At 37.0% G+C, this 26680-nt stretch overlaps 1 protein-coding gene across 1 annotated transcript in view; it reads right to left on the bottom strand.

The window, feature by feature from the left end:
- The window catches only part of MRPL13 (mitochondrial ribosomal protein L13), a 65131-nt gene that overhangs the window by 20598 nt on the left and 17853 nt on the right, over nt 1-26680 (bottom strand). The window contains 3 exon segments of the mRNA NM_001243415.1: nt 9740-9861; nt 19499-19585; nt 26141-26201. Coding sequence (NP_001230344.1) covers nt 9740-9861; nt 19499-19585; nt 26141-26201 — 270 coding nt within the window.

The raw sequence follows: 26680 nt of genomic DNA, 5'->3' as shown, positions 1-26680 counted from the left end.
AGGCTCGATAGGAATCTGCGTTAGACTGGATTGAAGTTCTTGGAAAACGGGATGACTGTGGCTTGTTGTGGGGGAAGGACACTGGAGGGAAAGCTCTCAGGAGTATTCATCAGTGTGCATTGCTCTGGAGGTGGCCATTTTAGGAAAATCTGACTCCACCCAACAGTGCTGAGACACCCCAGGCCAAAGAGTAATCCAGGTGGGATCACAGCCTCGCCCATGAGTAAAGAGGCTGTCTAAAGGCCTTCTAGGCACACAGCCGCCTCTAATCTCACCCAGAGACAAAGCCCCACCCACCAGAGGGATAGGAATTATCCCACCTACTGGGCAGGCATCAGTCCCTCCCATCAGGAAGCCTACAGCAAGCCCCCATACCAACTTCAACCCCAAGGGGGGCAGACACCAGAAGTAAGAGAGGCTACAACTCTATTGTCTGCAAAAAGGTCACCACACCAAAAACCTATAAAAATGAAAAGACAGATAGCTATAACTCAGATAAGGGAGAGAGAAAAAATGCCAGAAAAACAGTAAGTGATCTAGAAATTGTCAACCTCCAGGAAAAAGACTTTAGACTGCTAATGCTGAAGATGATGCAAGACACTGGAAATAAACTGGAGGCAGATTGATAATTTACAGGAAACACTGAGCAAAGAAACAGAAGATTTAAAACTCGAGCAAGCACAGATGAAAAAAACAGTAACAAATAAGAAAAAAAAAAATCATTAGAAGCAACCAAGAGCAGAATACAGGAGGCAGAAGAATGAATAAGCTAGATGGAGGACAGACTAGTAGAAATCACTGATGCAGAACAGAAAAGATAAAAAAAGAAATGAAGAGAGTCTCAGAGACCTCTGGGACAATGTCATAAACACCAACATCCGTATTATAGGGGTGCGAGAAGGAGGAGAGAGAGAGAAAGGGACAATAAAAATATTCAAAGAGACAGTAGCCAAAAACTTCCCTAACATGGGAAAGGAACCACTCACTCAAATCCAGGAAGCACAACGTGTACCATAAAAAATAAACTCCAGGAGGAACACCCTGAGACACATATTAGTCAAACTGAACAAAATTAAAGACAAAGAGAAAATATTGAAAGCAGCTAGGAAAAAGAAACAAATAACATACAAGGGAACTTCAATAAGTTTATAGGCAGATTTATCAGCAGAAACTCTGCAGGCCAGAAGGGAGCTGCATGATCTCCTTAACATGATGAAAGGAAAAAATCTCTAACCAAGATTACTTTATCCAGCAAGGTTCTCATTCAGATTTGAAGTAGAAATCAAAGCCTTATAGATAAGCAAAAGCTAAGAGAACTCAGCATCAACAAACCAGCTTTACAACAAATACCAAAGGAGCTTCTCTAGGCAGGAAAGAAAAGGCTGCAACAGGAAACAAAAATACCACAAATGACAAGGCTCACCAGTAAAGGTATATATAAGTAAAGATATGAAATCACACAGGCACAATTATGCCACCAAAATCAGAGATCATGAGAAGAGGTGGGTACAAATGCAGGACACTGGAGATTCACCTGCAATTAAGAGACCAACAACTTAAAACAATATCGTATATATATTTAGACTCCTATATCAAAACTTCAGGGCAACCATAAACCAAAAATCTGTAATTGATACACACACAAATTAGAAAAATCAACTCAAATACAACACTAAAGATAGTCATCAAACCACAAGAGGACAGAACAAGAGAAGGGAAGAAAAGAGAGCAACAGGAGTTTCCATTGTTGCCCAGTGGTTAACAAATCCGACTAGGACCCATGACGTTGCAGGTTCGTTCCCTGGCCTCGCTCAGCGGGTTAAGGATCCGGCGTTGCTGTGAGCTGTGGTATAGGTCGCAGACGTGGCTCGGATCCCACATTGCTGTGACTCTGGCGTAGGCCAGCGGCTACAGCTCTGACTGGACCCCTAGCCTGGAACCTCCATGTGCCACGGGTACGGCCCTAGAAAAAAGAAAAAAGACAAAGAAAGGAAAAAAGAAAAAAGAGCAACAAAACCAAATCCAAAACAGTTAATAAAATGGCAATAAGAACATACATATCAATAATTACCTTAAATGTAAGTAGACTAAATGCCCCAACCAAAAGCCATAGATTGGCTGAATGGATACAAAAACAAGATCCATATATATGCTGTCTTCAGGAGACCCACTTCACTTCTAGGGACACATACAGATTGAAAGTGAGAGGATGAAAGAAAATATGCCATGCAAACGGGAATCAAAAGAAAGCTGGAGTAGCAATACTCATATCAGACAAAATAGACTTTAAAATGAAGGATATTTTAAGGGACAAGACAGGTCACTACATAATGATCCAAGGATCAATCCAAGAAGAAGATATGACAATTTTAAATATATATGCACCCAACAAAGCATCACCACAATGTATAAGGCAACTGCTAACAACCTTAAAAGGACAAATCGACAGTAACACAATCATAGTAGGGGACTTTAACACCTCACTTACAGCAATTAACAGATCATCCAGACAGAAAATCAACAAGGAAACACAGGCCCTGAATGAAGCATTAGACCAGATGGACTTAATAGATATTTATAGGACGTTCCATCCAAAAGCAACAGAATACACATTCCTCTCAAGTGCACACGGACCATTCTCTAAGATTGATCACATCCTGGGCTACAAATCAAGCTTGATAACTTTAAGAAAATTGAAATCAAGCATCTTTTCCAACCACAACGCTGTATGACTGGAAATCAACAACAAGAAAAAACTTCAAAAAACACAAACACATGGAGACTAAAGAACATGCTGCTAAACAACCAATGGATCACTGAAGACATCAGAGAGGAAATTAAAAAATACCTAGAAGCAAATGACAACATACGACATTCCAAAACCTAAGGGATGCAGCAAAAGCAGTTCAAAGAAGGAAGTTTATAGCAATACAAGGCTACCTCAGGAAACAAGAAAAAGCTCAAATCAACAACCTGACTTTACATCTAAAGCAGCTCGAGAGAGAACAGACAAGACCTAAAATTAGTAGAAGGAAAGAAATCATAAAGATCAGAGCAGAAATCAATGAAATAGAAATGAAGAAAACCATAGAAAAGATCAATGAGGGAGTTCCCATCATGGCGCAGTGGTTAACGAATCTGACTAGGCACCATGAGGTTGCGGGTTCAGTCCCTGCCCTTGCTCAGTGGGTTAACGATCCTGCATTGCCGTGAGCTGTGGTGTAGGTTGCAGACGCGGCTCGAATCCTGCGTTGCTGTGGCTCTGGCGTAGGCCGGTGGCTACAGCTCCGATTGGACCCCTAGCCTGGGAACCTCCATATGCCGCGGGAGCAGACCAAGAAATAGCAAAAAGACAAAAAAAAAAAAAAAAAAAAAAAAAAAAAAGATCAATGAAACAAAAAGCTGGTTCTTTAAAAACATCAATAAAACTGATAAATCCTTAGTCAGCCTTATCAAGAAAAAGAGAAGACTCAAATCAATAAAATTAGAAGTGAAAAAGGAGAAGTTACAATGGACATCACAGAAGTACAAAGGATCATAAGAGACTACTACACACAAGTAGATGCCAATAAAATGGAAAACCTAGAAGAAATGGACAAATTCTTAGAAAACTACCATCTTCCAAGACTAAACCAAGATGAAATAGAAAAGATGAATGGACCAATCTCAAGCACTGAAATTGAAACTGTGATTAAAAACCTTCCAACAATCCAAAGTCCAGGACCAGATGGCATCACAGGCGAATTCTATCAAACATTTAGAGAAGACCTAACACCTACCTTTCTGAAACTATTCCAAAAAATTGCAGTGGAAGGAACACTCCCAAACTCATTCTATGAGGCCACCATCACCCTGATACCAAAACCAAAGATATCAAAAAAAAAAAAAATAATAAAATTACAGGCCAATTTCACTGATGAACATAGATGCAAAAATCCTCAACAAAATACTAGCAAATTGCATCCAACAATACATTAAAAGGATCATATATCATGATTGAGTGGGATTTATCCCAGGGATGCAAGGATTCTTCAATATCCACAAATCAATCAGTGTGATACACCACATTAACAAACTGAAGAATAAAATCCATATGATCCTCTCAACAGATGCAGAAAAAGCCTTTGACAAAATCCAACACCCGTTTCTGACAAAAACCCTTCAGAAAGTGGGCATAGAGGGAACCTACCTCAACATCATCAAGGCCATATATGACAAACCCACAGCGAACATCATTCTCAATGGTGAAGAGCTGAAAGAACTCCCGCTGAGACCAGGAACAAGACAAGGGTACCCACTCTCGCCACTACTCTTCAACACAGTTTTGGAAGTCCTAGCCACAGCAATCAGAGAAGTAAAAGAAATGAAAGGAATCTAAATTGGAAAGGAAGAAGTAAAACTACCACTATTTGCAGATGACATGATACTATATCTAGAGAATCCTAAAGACACTACCAGCAAACTGTTAGAGCTCATCCATGAATTTGGCAAAGTCTCAGGATACAAAACTAATACACAGAAATCGACTGCATTTCTATATAGTAACAATGAAAGAGTTAGTATATAGAATTTCCTGTCAAGGCTCAGCAGTTAACGAATCCGACTAGGAACCATGAGGTTGCAGGTTCAATCCCTGGCCTCACTCAGTGGGTTAAGCATCTGGCCTTGCCACGAGCTGTGGTGTAGGTCGCAGATATGGCTTGGATCCCGAGTTGCTGTGGCTCTGCATAGGTCGGCAGCTACAGCTCTGATTAGACCCCTAGCCTGGGAACCTCCATATGCCTCGGGTGCGGCCCTAGAAAAAGACCAAAAAAAAAAAAAAAAAAAAAAACCCAACAACAACAAAAAAAAACAGAAAGAGAAATTAGGGAAACAATCCCATTTACCATCACATCAAAAAGAGTAAAATATTTAGGAATAAACCTGCCTAAAGAGACAAAAGACCTGTACTGTGAAAACTATAAGATGCTGATGAAAGAAATCAAAGATGACAAGAGATGGAAAAACATACTATGCTCTTGGATTGGAGGAGTCAATATTATCAAAATGACTATACTACCCAAGGCAATCTACAATTCAATGCAATCCCTATCAAATTACCAAGGACATTTTTCACAGAACTTGAACAAAATATTTTAAAGTTTGTTTGGAAGCACAAAAGACCCAGAATAGACAAAGACATCCTCAGAAAGAAAAATGGAGCTGGAGGAATCAGGCACCCTGACCCCAGACTATACCACAAAACTACAGTCATCGAAACAGTATGGTTCTGGCACAAAGACACAAACATAGATCAGTGGAACAGGATGGAAAGCCCAGAATTAAACCCATGCACCTACAGCCAACTAATCTGTGACAAAGCAGGCAAGAATATACAATGGAGAAAGGACAGCTTGTTCAATAAGTGGTGCTGGGAAAACAGGACAGCCACATGGAAAAGAATGAAATTAGAACACTTCCTAACACCATACACAAAAACAAACTCAAAATGGATTAAAGACCTAGATACAAGACCAGACACTATAAAACTCTTAGAGGAAAACATAAGCCAAACATTCTTTGACATAAACGACTGCAACATCTTCTCAGATCCACCTCTTAGAGTAATGACAATAAAAACAAAAATAAACAAATTGCACTTAATTAAACTTAAAAGTTTCTGCACAGCAAAGGAAACCCTAACAAAACGAAAAGACAACCCACAGAGTGGGAGAAAATCTTTGCAAATGAATCTACTGACAAGGGATTAATTTCCAAAATTTATAAACACCTTCTGCAGCTCAATACCAAATAAAGAAACAACCTCATCAAAATTGGGTGGAAGATCTAAACAGACAATTCTCCAAAGAAGACATACGGATGGCCAAAAAACGCATGAAAACATGTTCAACATCACTCATTATTAGAGAAATTCAAATCAAAACCACTATGAGGTACCACCTTACAGGGGCCAAGAATGGCCATCATCACAAAGTCTGCAAACAGTAAGTGCTGGAGAGGGTGTGGAGAAAAAGGAACCCTATTACATTGTTGGTGGGAAAGTAAACTGGTGCAACCACTGTGGAAAGCAGTATGGAGATTACTCAGAAAACTAAAACTAGAATTACCATTTGATCAGGGTAGAGCATTTGACTGCAAACTAGAATTACCATTTGATCCAGAAATCCCTCTCCTGTGCATCTATCTAGAGAAAACTATAACTTGAAAAGACATTCATTGGACTTCCCTTCGTGGCTCAGTGGTTAAGAAATCTGACTAGGAACCACGAGGTTGCAAGTTCCATCCCTGGCCTTACTCAGTGGGTTAAGGATCTGGTGTTGACGTGAGCTGTGGTGTAGGTCGCAGACATGGCTCTGATCTCATGTTGTTGTGGCTCTGGCGTGGGCCAGGGACTACAGCTCCAATTAGACACCTAGTTTGGGAACCTCCATATGTTGCAGATGCGGCCCTAGAAAAGATAAAAAAAAGAAAAGGCACATGTATTCCAATGTTCACTGTAGCACTATATACAATAGCCAAGGCATGGAAACAACCTAAATGTCCATTGACAGAGGAGTGGATCAAGAAGATGTGTACATATACACAATGGAATATTACTCAGCCATTAAAAGGAAAGAAATTACAGCATTTGCAGCAACAGGGATGGACTTAGAAATTATCAAGCTAAGTGAAGTCAGTTTGACAATGACCCACCAACATCAAATGCGATATCACTTAATGTGGAATCTAAAAAAAGGACACAATGAACTTCTTTCCTGAACAGATACTGACTCACAGACTTTGAAAAACTTATGGTTTCCAAAGGAGACAAGTGGGGGTGGGGGAATGTGCTGAGGGTTTGGGATGGAAATGCTATAAAAGTTGGTTGTGATGATTGTTGTGCAACTATAAATGTAATAAAATTCACTGAGTAATTGAAAAAAACATACATTAGGTTTTATTGCTGGAAAACAAAAACCAAAGCAAGCTATTTTTTGTGTCTACTTATGGTGCAATCAGGTGCATCTGCTTCAGTCAAGTCTCTGCAGGTTCACCATCAGATCTATCTCAAATAAATTCTAATTACTACATTCCAAAGGAAGATTATATTCTTGGCTTAGCTACTTTGGGTGGAACAAAAGCATATTTTATGTAGGTTCTTTCTCCAAAAGGAGAAAAAAACTTTTTTTCTCATAAAAGCAAATTTTTAGTAATGAGGAATCTCATTTTCAAGGGATTTCATTGCATAGTGTGTCAAATATTTTAATTATAATTCTAATGATTACTATTTAATACTAGAATGGCAAACAACTAAAACAGCATAGTCCATTAAGTTAGTCAGTTACTAGCCACATGAAGCTTTTAAATGGCAAACAACTAAAACAGCACAGTCCATTAAGGTAGTCAGTTACTAGCCACATGAAGCTACAGAAACTTCATTAAAATTACACATATAAAATTAAAACTCAATTCCTCGGTCATATGGTTACAGTTTAAGTGCTCAAAAGCCACATGAGGCCCGTATCTACTGTATCTGACAGCTCAGATATTCATCATCATGGAAAGTTCTAATAGACATCCCTGAACTAAAAGATCATCTATTTCTTAGGCAACAAGTTTTTGGTTGATACAAAAATGTGTATTTTTTCCTGGTCACATGCATTTTACAGTAAAAAACAAACCAAAAAACCTAACTGGATTTAATGTCCATTCTAATTCCATATCCTCAAATTTCAGTAAGTGGATACCCATATTATTTTGGAAACATAAGATAACATATATCATGTGATTACTAGTGAGGAAAGATAATAACTTTAATAAAGCATAAAGGAAAGCCTGGTATCTAATGTGTATTCCTACCATAGGGAAATCTGGAATGAAAAGAGAGGACAGAAAAATCCATTCTCAGAGCAGTAATTCAAAAATGCATCAAGTGACTCTAGGTTTCACTAACAGTCTCCTTAAAAATAATTACAGAAAAGCCCTTTCTAATTCTATTAATGAAGGCACTCAGTCACCTAATTAGTTTTAAATGAACCAGTAATCACTCAGTAAAAATGATTAGTACTCTTTATGACTATAATCACATTAAATATAATTTGCTGTGAATGGTTATTTTTACTGAAGTATATATAGTTTATTTGCAATTTATATTAGTTTCAGATGTAGAACACAGTGAGTTTGCATTAGAGATTATATTCTATTTAAAGGTATTATAAAATATTGCCTATATTCCCTGTGCTGTACATTTTATCCTTGTATCTTATTTATTTCATACCTAATAGTTTACACCTCTTAATCACCTACCCCTGTCTAGTCCTCCCCTCCCCCTCTCCTTAAGGGTAACTACTAGTCTGTTCTCAGTATCTTTGAGTCTGTTTCTGTTTTCTTATATTTTAACACTGCCTTTCACCAATATTTAGAATACACTTCAGAATATTCCTGATATATAACTCCATATGCACTACATGTGTGTAGTCACATATCCGACTAAATAGCACCTTTGGTATTTCCAGGTTTTTTTTTTTTTTTTTTTTTTTTTAAAGTATCACACCTGTCTTGATTAAGAATACAAATTCAATGAGAATCAAGGATTATACTGGACATACTAGTGACTCTGGGAAAAACTAAACTTTCATGAATCTATCTGGCCAAAGAGCTAATCAAGAGATAAGGATTTTTCAGAGTACAGTGAGTAGTATCTGTGGGAAGATTAGCTGTCTTGCATAGATCACACATTAAGGATATGCGGTTCTCCCCAGGCCTATTGTGTAAATTCTGTAACTATTTTTGAGGCCCTATCATGTGAAGTACTGTCCTATGTGCTGGGGATGCAATGCTGAACAAGATGCAGCCCTTGCTATTGAGGAGCTAAATGTGGTAGAGACAGAGCTACATGGTAGGTACTATGGCAGAAGGTGGCTGGGGTGCTTGGTCTGGTCTTGATGTTTAGGCAATGCTTCTAAAAGGAGACTGACATCCAAATTAAGGTCTAACAATTGAGTAAGAGTTATCCCAGAGGAGGAGGTGAGGGACATGTCTTTTTGAGTGGAAGTATGAGCCGAACAGAGTCAAGGAAGAGTTAAATTGTATACAAAGTGTGCTAATAAAATCTGCTATCACTAGACGAGTACAGTGAAATGAGAAGGTTTTAACTGAAGAGACAGGAAGGAGACAGGTTATGAAGATCCTGGTGAGCCAGCATAGAAGCCTGGAAACCATTAGATGGGAGCTGTGTGTCAAATCCAAGCAGCTTTCTGAGTCTTAAGTAGAGGAAATTGTAGAGAGGAGAGCAAAAAGTGCTTTTTCAATTTATTTTTCTATTTCAATTAAAACTATCTCTAAGTGCCAGAATTAATGACTTTTCATTAGGTGATATTCTTGGCTTAGTGAAGCAATTTGGAAAACGGAGAATCACTCTGTTTTAGGGAAGGCCAATTCATTTACCATTTCTAGACTACCATTTATCCAAGTTGTATCATCTCAAACAAAAACCTGACAGAGGCACTATGCCCATCCTTGCACTTGCCTAGCAAGTCTTAAGACTTAAAGACCTTTGGTTCTACTAACTACATTTGGGGTTTATTTGTAGGTAGAAGCTGCAAAGAATATCCAAGGGAGTGAAAAAGAGCTCATTCTTCCCACCCTCAAGGATCTTATCATTTGGTTAAGGAAACAGGAGAACTCAGGTTAAAAAACAAAACAAACCTAAATAAATAAATAAATAAAAACAAAGATAAGATGGAAAAGAAAAACTTACGGAGACCAAACTCTTGGGAAAGCTTCTATTTCTTCTTGTGTGTACTCATCCAGACGTCGGGGCACTTTTCGTGGTTGAGGAAGCTCTTCAACTAAATTCTTAAGGATATCTTCTGGTATATCCTAGATTAAATAAAAATTTAAGCTTGACTTCCTTAAAATAGATTCCATAGTAATACTTAATAAGTATTAAAAATAACCAATGAATATTAATAAAATGAGGAAAACAATAATCTTCAAATTAAAACTTTGTTAAAAATCCCTAAAAATTATATTAAATCAGTGATATGAGTAATCTCATTACAATAATAATTTTACATTTTAATCTTTTCGTTTTTTTTTCTTTTTAGGGCTACACCTGCGGCATATTCCTGAACTAGGGGTCCAATCAGAGCTGCAAGCCTACGCCACAGCCACAGCAATGCAGAATCCGAGGTACATCTGTGACCTATGCCACAGCTTGCAGCAATGCCAAATCCTTAACCCACTGAGCAAGGCCAGGGATCGAACTCACATCCTTAGGGACACTATGTCAGGTTCTTAACCCACTGAGCCACAACAAAAACATCATATTTTGACAAACACATTTCTTTATTTTTTCCCGCTGTACGGCATGGGGATCAAGTTACTCTTACATGTATACATTTTTTTCCCCCACCCTTTGTTCTGTTGCAATATGAGTATCTAGACATAGTTCTCAATGCTACTCAGCAAGATCTCCTTGTAAATTATTCTAAGTTGTATCTGATAACCCCAAGCTCCTGATCCCTCTCACTCCCTTCCTCTCCTGTCCGGCAGCCACAAGTCTATTCTCCCAAGTCCATGATTTTCTATTCTTTTCTTTTTTTTTTTTTGTCTTTTTGCTATTTCTTGGGCCGCTCCCGCGGCATATGGAGTTTCCCAGGCTAGGGGTCTAATCGGAGCTGTAGCTGCCAGCCTATGCCAGAGCCACAGCAACGCGGGATCCGAGCCGTGTCTGCGACCTACACCAGAGCTCACGGCAACGCCGGATCGTTAACCCACTGAGCAAGGGCAGGGACCGAACCCGCAACCTCATGGTTCCTAGTCGGATTCGTTAACCACTGCGCCACGACGGGAACTCCCCAAGTCCATGATTTTCTTTTCTGAGGAGATGTTCATTTGTGCTGGGTATTAGATTCCAGTTATAAGTGATATCATATGGTGTTTGTCTTTGTCTTTCTGACTCATTTCACTCAGTATGAGAGTCTCTAGTTCCATCCATGTTGCTGCAAATGGCATTATGTCATTCTTTTTTATGGCTGAGTAGTATTCCATTGTGTATATATACCACATCTTCCAAATCCAATCATCTGTTGATGGACATTTGGGTTGTTTCCATGTCCTGGCTATTGTGAATAGGGCTGCAATGAACATGAAGGTGCATGTGTCTCTCTTAAGCAGAGTTTTGTCCGGATATATGCACAAGAGTGGGGTTGCTGGGTCATATGGAAGTTCTTTGTATAGATTTCTAAGGTATCTCCAGACTGTTCTCCATAGTGGCTGTACCAGTTTACATTCCCACTAGCAGTGCAGGAGGGTTCCCTTTTCTCCATACCCCCTCTAGCGCTTGTTATTTGTGGACCTATGAATGGCCATTCTGACTGGTATGAGGTGGTATCTCGTGGTAGTTTTGATTTGCATTTCTCTTATAATCAGTGATGTTCAGCATTTTTTCATGTGTTTGCTGGCCATCTGTATATCTTCCTTGGAGAAATGTCTATTCAGGTCTTTTGCCCATTTTTCCATTGGTTGATTGGCTTTTTTGCTGTTGAGTTGTATAAGTTGCTTATATATTCTAGAGATTAAGCCCTTGTCTATTGCATCATTTGCAACTATTTTCTCCCATTCTGTAAGTTGTCTTTTTGTTTTCTTTTGGGTTTCCTTTGCTGTGCAAAAGCTTTTCAGTTTGATTAGGTCCCATTGGCTTATTTTTGCTCTTATTTCTACTGCTTTAGGAGACTGACCTGAGAAAATATTCATGATGTTGATGTCAGAGAGTGTTTTGCCTGTGTTCTCTTCTAGGAGTTTGATCGTGTCTTGTTTTATATTTAAGTCTTTCGGCCATTTTGAGTTTATTTTTGTGCATGGTGTGAGGGTGTGTTCTAGTTTCATTGCTTTGCATGCAGCTGTCCAGGTTTCCCAGCAATGCTTGCTGAAAAGACTTCCTTTTTCCCATTTTATGCTCTTGCCTCCTTTGTCAAAGATTAATTGACCATAGGTGTCAGGGTTTATTTCTGGGTTCTCTATTCTGTTCCATTGGTCTGTCTGTCTGTTTTGATACCAGTACCACACTGTTTTGATGACTGTGGCTTTGTAATATTTCTTGAAGTCTGGGAAAGTTATGCCTCCTGCTTGGTTTTTGTTTCTCAGGATTGCTTTGGCAATTCTGGGTCTTTTGTGGTTCCATATAAATGTTTGGATTGTTTGTTCTAGTTCTGTGAAAAATGTCATGGGTAATTTGATAGGGATTGCATTGAATCTGTAGATTGCTTTGGGTAGGAAGTATGGCTATTTTTACAATATTGATTTTTCCAATCCATGAACATGGAATATCTTTTCCATTTCTTTACATCTTCGATTAAAGTTTTATAGTTCTCGTCATGTAAGTCCTTTACCTCCTTTGTCAGGTGTATTCTGAGGTATTTGATTTTTTGAGGTGCAATTTTAAAAGGTTTTGTATTTTTGTATTCCTTTTCTAATATTTCATTGCTGGTATACAGAAATGCAACTGACTTCTGAATGTTAATCTTATATCCTGCTACTTTGCTGAATTTATTAATCAGTTCAAGTAGTTTTTGGGTTGAGTCCTTAGGGTTTTCTATGTATAGTATCATGTCGTCTGCATACAGTGACAGTTTTATCTCTTCTCTTCTGACAAACACATTTCTAATGATAAATTAGATGTCTTCAACTTGACAATTATCTGGTTATGACATTTTATCTACTGCCAGGGATCAACCCAAGCTGCAGGTGTGACTTAAGTCATGGCTGTGGCTACACTGGATCCTTAATCCACTACACCAGGCCAAGGGCTGAGCCTGAATGGCTACAGAGACAACACCAGATCCTTAGCCCACTGTGCCACAGTGAGGACTCTGCTACTTTTTCTGAATACTGTTTATTCTCCTCTTGTCAACTGCAAAAAGGCACTGCCTTAGCTCATTTTCATGGTTTTTCATAGGATGAGTATATGTACAAGACCTACTGCTTCCAGTGCCACAGCCTTTTTCAATTCATGCTCCATGTTGTTGCTCCCCCAAAAAACTGTGCCAGGTGCTGAGTATGAAAAGGAAAAGGAAAAGATCATGGCTTCTGAAGGCTTCCAATTTTTGAAAAGTTTTTAGCTAAAAACTCAGAATAAAGTTCTAAGTCCTTAGCTAAACCCGTGTCCTCACTCCCAGGCCACCTCTCCAACTTTACTTCACCACACACGCCCACAGCTTCTTAGTAATCAGCCTCCTCATCTTTCATGCACTGGTCTACACTCAAATCCTAGTGCTTTTATTAATGGTATTTCCTCTGCCCAGAACTACTTTCCCCTGGGTATATACCCAAATGTTCAGAAAAATCAAAGGAAAAGCAAAATACAAAAAAGTCTGAATTAGGGTAATGAAAAGCAAACTAAAGGGTAAGGCTACATTTGAAAGCTATTTTAGGGAAAAAAATGTGAATTGGATTAAATAAAGGAAATGATTAAAAGAAGAGCATTAAGAACCAAAAGAATTAACATTTATATTCTGCCCACGGCACAGGAATAAGGGAAGGAGAAATGTACTGTGGATCTAAATGATGAGTTAACTTTGGAGATATTCTATCAAAGTAACAGTAAGATGTCAATATGGAAGTGACCTACAGACATTTCCACAGGGATGGTAGATATAATTCCCTTTTTTCATTTTAGTGTGTTCCTGAACACTTTTTTTTTTTTTTTTTTTTTTTTTTTGGTCTTTTTGCCTTTTCTAGGGCCACAACTGTGGCATATGGAGCTTCCCAGGCTAGGGGTCTAATCAGAGCTGTGGCCACCAGTCTATGTCACAGCCACAGCAATGCTAGTTCCAAGCCGTGTCTGCAACCTACACCACAGCTCATGGCAAGGCCAGATCCTTAACCCACTGAGCGAGGCCAGGAATCGAACCTGCAACCTCATGGTTCCTAGTCGGATTCGTTAACCACTGCGCCACGATGAGAACTTGTCCTGAACACTTTTTTAAAAGAAGTAAATTGTGCAGTTGGCTGCAGAGAGCAATAGTATAATTGGGAATCAAATATCTGGGCAAGGATATGGCATCAAATAAATCACTATTTTAACCAATTGATATGTCTTAAGAATCAAAATATAATTTAAAAATAGCCTTAAGGAATAAAAGGGCTCAACTGCACTGCAAGCTTATCTGAAACCTAATACGGCAATTTTTTTTTTTTTTTTTGGTCTTTTTGTCATTTCTTGGGCCACTTCCTCGGCATATGGAGGTTCCCAGGTGAGGGGTTGAACCGGAGCTGTAGCCGCTGGCCTACGCCAGAGCCACAGCAACGCGGGATCCGAGCCGTGTCTGCAACATACACCACAGCTCACGGCAACGCCGGATCCTTAACCCACTGAGCAAGGCCAGGGATCGAACCCGCAACCTTATGGTTCCTAGTCGGATTCGTTAACCACTGAGCCAGGACGGGAACTCCGGCAAAATTTAAAATATACATTTTTCTTGGAGTTCCCGTCGTGGCACAGTGGTTAATGCATCTGACTAGTATCCATGAGGTTGCGGGTTCGATCCCTGGCCTTGCTCAGCGGGTTAAGGATCCGGCATTGCCATGAGCCGTGGTGTAGGTCGCAGACATAGCTCGGATCCCACGTTGCTGTGGCTCTGGCGTAGGCCGGTGGCTACAGCTCTGATTAGACCCTTAGCCTGGAAACCTCCATATGCCATGGGAGTGGCCCTAGTAAAGGAAAAAAGACAAAAAAGAAAAAAAAAATATATATATACATATAAATTTTTTTTTTCTTTTTCTTTTTTTTGCTTTTTAGGGCTGCACTTGCAGCATACGGAAGTTCCCAGGTTACGGGTCAAATCAGAGCTGCGGCTGCCAGCCTACACCATAGCCACGTGGGATCTGAGCTGTATCTATGACCTACACCATGGCTTATGGCAACACTGGATCCGTAACCAAATGAATGAGGCAAGGGATCGAATCCACATCCTCATGGATACGAGTGGGATTCGTAACCCACTAAGCCACAATGGGAACTCCTGAAAATATTTTTAAAAATTTAAAATGGTTTTTTAAAGTTATGGTTTGGATAATAGGCTGGGTCACTATCAACATACACAAAACACAAAAAACACTATTGACAATGTATTTCTTCACTAAAGAGCACTGAAAAAATATTTTTTTCTTCCCCAGCATATTCAAATATGCAAGTATAATTACACAGAATCAGAACAAGAAGAAGAGGCCTGGGCACATGAAATACTGTTAGGGGTCCTTATTTTTTTACTTACTGAAGGAGTTTTTCTGCCAGTATTTATGAAAATTTATGAATATATCACACTTCTTTGAGAAGTCATTTAAAAAAATCCTTAAATAATTTGCAAAGACACTTTCAAAAACTGCCAACTGCACACTCAGCATAGAGAATTTGGAACATAGTGGGTTCCAAACATTTACCAATGTTTGCCAAATTGAATAGAACTTTGACTGAAATGAGCTTATAAAATTTCACCAATATTAGTCCACTAAATAATGGACAAAATCAACACAAAATTATCAATGAAAGATGCTGATCAGGGATTATACATAAAACCAGTAAGAGGAGGAATTGCCTCCTTTAGTCAGCACACAGAGAAGGTAACCCAAAATGCTAAATGAATGTGTTTATGGAGCTTTTAAAAATGGGTTCACGTTCTCTGCATGGAAAAGGTGGTTAACCTAAGAGGGAAATTGGAAAAAAGAAATAATGGGGCAGAATGATCATATATATATATATTTATACACACACACACATATATCTTTTGCAACTTTTAAAGGAATTTCAAATCTATAGAAAAGTTGTGAGAATATAATGAATACTCATCTAACCTTCACCTAAATTCACCAGTTGTTAAGATATGACATGACTGCTTTCTCTCTTTTTATCTAGTCATAAACACACATTCATCAAATACTTTCCTTCTGGCTGAACTATTTGAGTGGTATAGAAATATTTCATCCATAAATATTTCGGCATATATCTCCTAAATGTAAGAACTGCCTCCTACATAACCACATTACAAATTCACATTCAGGAAAACTAACACTGATGGAATACTTTTTATCTAATACACAGTACATATTCAAATTTTTCAAATTTGTCTAGTAATGTCTTAGATACTTTTACTTTTCCAACCCAAGATCCAATCGAGGGTCACATGCTGTAGCTATTATGTTATTATGTTGTTTAACATACATTTTATATATATATAAAATGTATGAGTGTGTCTTTTTGCCTTTTCTAGGGCTGCTCCCACAGCATATGGAGGTTCCCAGGCTAGGGGTCTAATCAGAGCTGTAGCCGCGGCCTACACCACAGCCACAGCAATGCCAGATCTGAGCCGTGTCTGCAACCTAAACCACAGCTCATGGCAAGGCCAGATCCTTAACCCACTGAGCGAGGCCAGGGATGGAACCTGCAACCTCATGGTTCCTAGTCGGATTCATTAACCACTGAGCCACAACAGGAACTCCTATATAATATATTCTTGAGCTTCTGAAGAAGTGTCCTTGCTTTAATCTGAAGTGTGTCCTTCTTTATCTTTTATCTTATTTAACTTTTATGAAATTACCATTTTTGAAGAGGCCAGGCCAATTAGGTTGCCGAACATCCTTTTATTTTGGATTTGTAGGAATGTTTCCTCATGATTACATTCAGGTTAGTTAAACATTTCTGGTAGGATGCTATACAGTTTATATATGGGGTCTTTTGTGCTTCAGTAGTAGCAGGAGGCACATGACGGCCAGTTTACCCCACACTGACAATATATTAATCTCTTGGTAATGGTTGGTGGCCCACTAGATGGCTTTAACAAAAAAGTTAAGTAGTAAGTACTCTATGCAGGATGTTTTGAAGTTCTATGAATATCCTCTTCAAATATTTTACTCCATGGCCATAGAAAATGCTGATAATGGTGGTTTTTTAATTTCAGTATTATCTCTACATTTTTTAAAAAAGATGACATTCTTTTCTAAAGAAGAGCTTTTCTTTTTCCAGAAACAAGAGGGCAATTATAACCAGTTAAAAATAGTTTTTGGACTATCACCATGGGCTCACAGATTTTTGGTTTTTATTCAAGGTAAGCCATCACTATGACCATTCATTTCAAGGTTCACACAGTCCCATATTTGGTCAGTGGGTACCACTTCAAGATGCCTCTTATGTTCTTCTGATATTTCTCTATCACTTTTTGAGCAGTGCTTTACTTTCCTGTTACTTACTATTTTACTATTATAAATAATGCATAAATAATAATCTCGTTCATGTGTATACTCCAAAATAACCTTGCGTTCTTTCTCTGCCCTAGACCTAGAATCAACCACTTCTCTATGGAGACCACATTCCTTTTAATAGGGAATAGCACCTAGGAAATAAGATCTGGGCACTAGTTGTGCCTACTTCTACTGGTATTGTCACTTTATTTTTTTGAATATATAAAATCTTAACACGATAAAAAAGTTAAAGTAAAAAAAATTGTTTTTAAAGGTATTCTTTAAAAAAATCTCATTCTCTCTCCTACTCCTTCCATCTTTTTGTGCCCATGATCTAGTAAGTAACCAATTTGATTTTCTCATTTATTCTTCTGCAAAAATATATACATATATGTATATATAAATATGCACATGAATAAATGCATACGAAAAAGTAGCATGCTACCTATATTCTTTTTCACCTTGCTTTTCACTTAGCAATATAACCTGGAAAGCATTACTTAGTAAGTCACACAATATCTGTCACTCCTTTTTTTATAATTGCACAGTATTCAACTAAATAGATATAGCATAATTTAGCCAATTTCCTATGAATAAGCCTTCATTTATTTCTATTACTTAATGAGTATAGATAATGTGGAAACAATAATCTTATGTATGTGCACTTTCAAGGTAAATTGCTATAAATGAGATTGCTGGATCAAGCATGAATCTCCTCATGTATGTATTTTTGTTGAATGTTAATTCTCAGGATTCCTTGTGGGTTGCACTATTTTGTGTTCCCACCAGCAATGTCTGAGTGCCCATTTCCCTATGCCATGACTATAAAATGTGTTGTCATAAACAATGAGGTCCTACTGTATACCACAGGGAACTATATCCTATCACTTGTGATAGAACATGATGAAAAATGAGAAAAGGAATGTGTGTGTATATATATATATATATATATGTCTAACTAGGTCACTCTGCTGTACAGCAGAAATTGACAACACTGTAAATCAACTATACTTTAAAAAGTCTTAAAAAATGTGCTGTCAAAATTTTTTTGACAAATTACTTAAAATTATTTAAGTAATTTACACTGGAACCTAACAGCCTTGTAATTAGGAAAAACAGTATTACTATTTTTTGTTTGTGTTTTAGAAATAATGGTTCCCAAAAACATGTGAAAGTACAATCAGAAATAGGAGTTTTAAAGTTCTTGTGATTTTATACCCAAGGTCATTTATCCTTACATGATGATACTGCTCCCATACACGTTACTTCAGAGGTCAAGTGAATAGTGGAAAATTATTCTATCATTCATGCAAAGCAAAGGTAACAAACTAGCCACTTTGATAAAGCATAAGTAATTTACTTATGCATTATTTAAACTAATAATAGAACACACAAGGGTCTTGAACAGTTGATTTAACTTCATATTCTGGAATGATTTCTAAATTATTCCTCCAGCAGCAACTATAAAGATAATAATTATAACCAATATTGACATCAACTGGCACTTACTGTGCCAGGGCCTGGTATAAGCACTCTACAGATGTTATCTAACGCTTAGAACAATCTTATGAAGTAGGCACAATTATTATGTCCATTTCACAGATGAAAAAACAGAGATAATAATGGCCACAAAAGTCAATAAACGGTGGATTGTGGATTTGAACTCAGGCAGTCTGATTCCAAAGTCTGGACTCAACTATTTTATCATACAACTTCTTAGTGTTTCATTATATTATGCTGGAGAGAAAAGCTAAATACTCGCATCAGCATAATACAGTCACACATAAAACTGTTTATTTTTTTTCAAGTATTTTTAGCTGAATAAATTCTGAGTAGGAGTAAGTATTCTAAAGTTAAATCATAAGAAATAATTAGCAATCAAAGCTATGCTATTAATCCATGATTCATAGAAGCTACAGGTCACATAAAAAGTAAACTCATACTTTTTTATAGTTCATGAAATCAATTAGTACCTTCAATTTAACAGGGACTCTAATTATAATTTCTTGTTCATGAGAAAGCAGATTATAGTTCCTTGTTCCAAAGAAAGCAGTTATTAAAGTGAAAATATAGAACTTAAAGACTTTTGATTTTTAGTCCAATGATGGCTCACTTTATGATTTAAAATAGAAGCAATTGTTATTATAGCGCATTCACTGTAAAAATGCAAAAAAAAAAATCCATAAATTGACATGGAATTATTGAAAACAAGTACGATAATAATTTAAAAATGAGAGAAAATATTTAATTGAAAATTTAAGAGGCATCACAAATGACTTACTTCATCTGGGAAAAGATGCAACCTCTGCATCATAGTTCTTCTGTGAAGGTTTTTTGGCAACATGCCATAAATAGCTAGTTTTACAATCTGAAAAACAGACACACAGAGGACTCAGTAAGAAAAAGTGACTGGAGATATAAACACAGAGACAGTGATGGAAACAACTGGGCTCAGACTCAACATGAATATGAAAGGAACAAAATGGAGACCTAATTAGACATGTGGCAGCAACTGAAAAGGAACTTTTATTACTAAGAACATTACAATTTTCTTTGGGCTTTATTTGCTTATTTTTATTTAGAAAAGCAACAAAAAAGAGAAAAATAACCTGTGTGTGTGCCATTTGATGGAATATGAAGACATTCTCAGAGCTTATATAAGAATCTGTGGCTCAAGCAATCTATCACACACAGGTTAGAGCAGATTCTAGGGAGGTTTAATCTGGTTTCCTCCAGGTGGGAGAATAGGAGACTTCCAACTCCTAAACTAAACCTGACCATACAGTCACGAGACTGACTCTGTAAGTCACAAATCTGTAACACTGGTCATGGTTAACATTCACTGAAAACTTACCATGTGTACCCCAGTCACCGCATTACATTTGTTACCTTGCTTACAAGGCTAAGTCCCATTTTACAGATGAGAAGACAAATTTAGTGAGGTTACAGAACTCCTCCAATTTCATATATCTAAGGTGGTGGTGGCTTCCTTGGATTTCAAACAAGGCAGGCTTACTGGTACATGGAATCGCACCTATAATGTGTTTCTCTCTATAACCTTCAGGAAGACAAAGTTCCATCTCCCTGCCATACGCATTCCACAGATGGCAAACTAAGCTTTCCATGATTTACTTGCCCACTTTTAAGTTTATCCTCATTGTTGATCTGAATGTGATTTTAAGCATCTGGTTTTTTACGCTTTTTTGTTGGGGGAGGGGGCACACCTGCAGCACATGGAAGTTCCCAGGCTAGGGGGTGGATCTGAATCAGAGCTACAACTGCTGGCCTACACCACAGCCACAGCAATGCAGATCCTTAACCCACTGAGCGAGGCCAGGGATTGAACCTGCATCCTCATGGACACTAGTTGGATTTGTTCCACTGAGCCACGACAGGAACTCCCTTTAAGTGTGTTTTGTTAAGAGAAGGCCACGCAGTGCTACCCTGTGCTCCATAACTTCCTGGGGGCCTCCTGGTATACAGTGTGTACAAATACATGCAAACTTTTCATGAAAGTACTAACAGATATTTGGAGTGTCAAACTGGTTTTTATCATCTGCACTCATGTTTCAAGGGTCTAATTTGGTATGTATTAAACTAAACCCAGCAAAACAATACACGTTACAACAGAACTGCACTATAAAGGATTTCCTGATCCTTTTATTTTCTTATTAAACCAGACTACAAAACCTTAGTATGTGCAAAAGCTAATGGATCCCACATGTATTTTCCATTTATTTTCTATATTAGTGCTGTTAAGACTTTATGTTCTGGAGACTTTATTTAAATAGAGACTATACTGTTAAAATTAAAGGCAATTAGAAATTCAGTGCCTGAATCATACAAGCCACGTTTCAAGTGGTCAGTTGTCACATGTGGCTAGTGGTTACTATGTCTGACGGTGCAGACAAAAAGCATTTCCATCACAGCGGAAATTTCTATTGGACAGCACCGATACCAGTCTTTAAAATTCTTCATGTTTTAAAAGTCTGTAATAGAAACCAACAGTGTTAAGGCTACTCAGCATCTTGTCTGGATAAGCAAGTCATTATATCCTCTGACTACCACTCTTCACAGAAATTTTATTGTATTAGTAGGGTTACTTGGCATTTGGTTTTCATGTCCTTAAAAAATTTTTAAGGACAAAATATAAACTATAGGAGAGGGAATAAACATAAGAAAGGAATCATATTAGGAGAAAAATATAACACAAACTCTTTAGGAAACTACAATGTATGACAAGAGGGATAAAGAATATATAGAAAGGGCTGAATCAATATATTTGAATTTAGAATGATCTTTCATGTAATTATAAAAATATGTCAAAGTATTTAAAGATATACTAATAACTATTTATATGTATTAATCATGTACTTTACAAATAACATTCCAAGATTGTACTAACGATCAGAAGGATGCAATATGAAACAAATTCTCTTAAAAGCCGCATACACCAAGTATCGCTTAGCAAATTACGTCTGTTGGGTAGAAGACCTAATGCTCAAAAAAAAAAAAAAAAAAAAAAAAAACTGAGTGTCTGAATTGGAAGTAAAAATAACTAAACTCTTAAAAAAACCATTCTTTTTCAACTTTTTCAAAACATCAAAATTAAGACTTAAAAAAATCAAGATCTTTTAATGAGGTAATAATTCAAATGGATTTAACTCTAAGTATTTTATAAGTCATCATCAAACATTTGTAATGCATTTCAATATTTGTTCATAAATAATAATTTGAAAAAATTTCTACAAGTGTTATCCAAAGCCAAATTCTTAACATCAAAAGCTGGACTATACTGCCTCCTAGTGTACAGTTAGCAGACTTGACATAAACTAGAAAATAATTTTTAAAATATTTAAAAATATTTTTAAAGTATTAAAACTATAACGTTGTCAAAATGATGGTGTATGTTATCAGAAGCCTTAACAACAATTTTTTTGGTCGCATCTATGGCATGTGGAAGCTCCTGAGACAGGGACGGAAACTGCACCACAGCAGCAACCCAAACTGTTGCAGTGACAACACCAGATCCTTAACCCACTGTGCCACAAGAGAACTCCCTACAACTTAATGCTATTATTATACGCAACCCATATTAATAATCAAAATAGAGTACTTTATTTGACTTGTGATAATCTAAAAACATGAAATTATAAAAGAGAACAATAAAGTATTTCTTAAAGAAGTCATTTCTGAGTATGTTTTTGTAAAATAGATTTAAATGATAAAAAGTAAAAATAAATAGTAAGGCATGGAACTTCAAAACTTTACCAAGAAAGTTTTAGGCAATACTACACCAAAGAAATGGTTGTATCCTGACAACAGATATTTATTTTTATTTACCATTTTAGGGAAACATAAAGGAATGTCTTCTTAGTCTAACACTTTGCTTATTCATGAATGTATTTAAGTAAAAAGCTAAAACAGGTCCAAATGGGAAAAATGCTATCTAATCTATGAGTACAGCTCAAGACTGGGTATCTAGACTTAAGGAGGAAAAATAAAACTGTGAAAAGGTAACAGGAGGTTTTCCTTTTAGTTATACTGAGGCCTAGCATTTTGATTAGGAACTTCTCCCAGTATATAACTCTAATGATAAAATAATAAATAAGTATTAGTGAAGTTAATAATATTGTTTTTAACATCTTTTTAAAAGCATGGCATTCTATAGTCTATTTCTTTTTTTTGTAATTTCTACTATTTTTTCTTTTTAAATTTCCTTTATGGTTAATTTGCTCTTCCTTTGGCAACTTCTTGAACTGGAGGCTTACATCATTTGTTTAACTCTTCTTTGCTGTCTTATGAATTTAAGGCTCTAAACATTTATTTAACCATGACTGTAAGTGAATTCCTTAAGTTTTTAAATTATCATTCAGTTCAAACTAATCTTTTTCACTTTGTTAATCTCCTACTAATAGGGATTTTTCTAGTTTTTTTCCTATTACTTATTTCTAGCTTAATTTCATTATGCTGATATTATACACTCTGTATATGATATCAATTTTGTTGAAACTACAATTATGGCTCAGCATGTTGTTTCTGTAAATAGTCTATGTGTTTTTGAAAGGATATATTTTGCATCTATTGGTTACAGTTACACACACTCACACATATATAATTTATGTTACGTTTATAAATATCAAAAGTCACATTATTTTAATAAGAGTCCATTTTTAATCATGTTATTGAAATCCAATTGATCCTTGAACAACAAAGGTTTGAGCTGCACAAGTCCACTTAAATGCAGGGTTTTCCCAATAAATACAGTACCTTTATTTTCATTTAAAATAAAATAAAATAAAAGCATGACTGGAGGCCAAAAATAGAAGAAAGAATAAGAAAATGAGTCCTAGGGCCAGTGTTTGCCTTAGGACATCAGCTTAGTGCAGGGCTTGGGTTTTAGAGGACTATCCTTTTCGGGTCAGGAGGTAGGATCAAGACATCCTCATACATCTAGATTTTCAACAGAAAGGCAATATCCAGGGTGCTGAGTAGAGAAATGAAAACATAGAAGTCTTTCCTAATAGGTAACTGCTAACTATGTGTCGTGAGACATGTTTCTACAATCTTTTCTTAGCCTCTTTGCTTCTGTTTTCTATGCTGAAAACTCCATCTTGTCCTGCTTTACTTTACCCCATATTCCTGCTTGAAAAAGAGTCGAAGTGCTGGTAAACGACTTAAGCTTAAGAACAAAGACCTGAAGGCATAAGTTATTCATAGGGTCAGCTGAATGAGGACATTAATGCGTTGGTCTAGGCATGCTGGACCTGTGCAGATAGGCATGCCATTTGCACAGCAGGATATGTCCTCTAAAGAAAAAGAGGAAGATGAGCCTCATGGCCCCAAGGGGTTTATGAGGGGTCATTAGCAGGATATGTATTAGCAAGGAGAACGGAGGTGCAAACATAGGCAAGCCAGGCTGCTGAAGATAGGCATGCCATCCGTCTGCAGAAGCACAATGGTGATTCTCTAGAATGCTATGCAAAGATAGCTGATGCCAAGCTTCCTCAATGCTAATGATTGTTAAATGCCTAAAGGTTAGAATAAAAGCTTAATCAGCAACCGGCTATGTGACTTCTAAAATAATTTTTAAAAAAACCTATATCCTACACCTACAACCCCCTCCTCACTTGCCGTAATCCCAAAGAGCACAATAAAAGCTGTGCGGTTTCTTGAGGCAGGGCTCTTGGTCCTGGAGACCTTGAGTCCCCTGGTTCCCACCTTTAATTAAGATAAATGTCTCTGTCTTGTTTTATGTTAACTTTTTTCCTTAAGTTTCACAGCACCCGTTCTTCAGCCCTAACCTGCTGAGCAACTATGAACCTGACTTCATGAGGCTCTGAGCCCCCAAATTCACCCTTTCTCTGGGAATCAAAATCTAGAGGTCTAAAGTATAACTTAAAGAGGTCTTAGATTGGTATGTATATAGCCCCATTCACCTGTCAGAAGCTAAGTAAGTCTTTTCTGAAGAAATTCATTCTTAACATAGGTCTCACAAGTTCCCAGAGATGAGGTTTTACAAGGTACACATACTTCCTAAGTATGCTGAGCAGAAACAATAAAGAACCGCAAAGCCTACAAATATCAGACTTAGATATAAATGCCAAGAATTATTTTTAAGAAGCTTTTAAAAAATACAAGAGGAAGCCGAACATACAAAACAAAAACTAAAGACTATCAAAACTGAGACCAGCGACTTAAAATAATCTTGAATATATCTAGACTACCATATCAAAAGCTCATGGTAACGACAAACCAAAAATCTACAATAGATACACATCCAAAGAAAAAGCAATTGATATGCACGGTATTGTACATGGAATGGATGGTCAACGGGGATCTGCTGTGTCGCACAAGGAAGTACACCCGATGTCCTGTCACAACCTATATGGGAAAAGAATCTGAAAAAAATGGATATGTGTACATGTGTAACTGAATCACTTTAACAGCAGAAGTTATCACAACATCGTTAAGTCAACTATAATTCAATAAAACTTCATTTATTTATTTATTGTCTTTTTGCCTTTTCTAGGGCCGCTCCCCTGGCATATGGAGGTTCCCAGGCTAGGGGTCCAATCAGAGCTGTAGCCGCCAACCTACGCCAGAGCCTCGGTAATACCAGATCCGAGCCACACCTGCAACCTACACCACTGCTCACAGCAACGCCAGATCCTTAACCCACTGAGCAAGGCCAGGAATTGAACCCGCAACGTCATGGTTCCTATTCGGATTCGTTAACCACTGCGCCACGACAGGAACTCCCAATAAAACTTACTTTAAAAAGCTGATACAGCTATATTAATATTAGTATTAAAAAAAAATAGACAAGTTAAAAAGCATTATTGGAGATAAAGAAAGTCAGTACAGACTCTGATCGATTCTTTAGGAAGAGTATAATTCCAAACTTAAATTCATCTAACACTATATCTTTAAACATAAAAAGCAAATACTGACAGAACTACCAGGAAAAATTAATAAATCCACAATTGGGATTTTAACAGAACTCTTTCAGGTAATTGATAAATCAAGCAAACAAAAAAAAGTTAGTGAAACTCTAAGACTGTAACAATATATTTAGCATATTTCATACAATGTATATATATAAACATATACAGAGGCATATGTCTTTCTCCCCAAAACATTCTCAGCGATCATATCATATTATAGGTGATCATGTACATGTCAAGAAACTAAAAAGAAAGGCATCAAAATTCCCTGACAAAATGCAAAATACACTAAATTATAATTAGAAAAGCTATAGAATTGAATGATAATGAAATGATACTTATCAAAACTTGTGTGATATAGGGAAGAACTTACAATCCTGAGTGCTAGCTACATTAGAAGACAGGAAAAATGCAAAACCTGGTGTCTGAACCAGTCGTTTCACAGATGATAAATAATAAAAAACAAATAAACTTACCGCCACTGGATCCTTCTGGTGAAGCTGAGCAGCTGTTACTTGTCTGAATCCACCTGGGTAGCTGTTAAAAGAAGCAAAGACATTAACATTGGGAGTAGGCTATGGTACAGCAGTCTTGATATAAACATTATTTTATATATAAAAACTATTTTTATTATGCAACTGTACTTGTTTCTGGAAACTATGCTGTTCATCAATGTCAAAAATTAAGCAGTAATCTATGCTATTTAAAATGCTATTCTCTAAAGTGGTCAAATTAGCAATCATTATTTCATAAAAAGTTCTACATCTTGTAAAATTTCTTTGCTAACTATTTATTTCCACTGCAACTTAAAGTTCTTCATCATTCATTCACTCACTCATTCACACTTTCAGCCAAACATTCATGATAGTTTATCACTGCTTGAATTAAGAAAAAGTAAAGTGCCAAAATGTTTTACGTTCCCTGACAAATTAGACAAACTATATAAACTAGGGGTCAGGTTTACACTAAATACGGATAGACTATCTGCTTCTGAAGGTGAGTTAATACTCTAAACA

Source organism: Sus scrofa, chromosome 4 (assembly GCF_054392235.1).
Source record: "Sus scrofa isolate SSC_HxYL_T2T_F1_AM1 chromosome 4, Sscrofa_HxYL_maternal_Yorkshire_Landrace_v2.0, whole genome shotgun sequence".
In the NCBI taxonomy this organism is placed as follows: Eukaryota; Metazoa; Chordata; class Mammalia; order Artiodactyla; family Suidae; genus Sus; species Sus scrofa.
The sequence above is the reverse complement of the archived record's forward strand: the minus strand, read 5'-3'. Positions and strand labels throughout refer to the sequence as shown.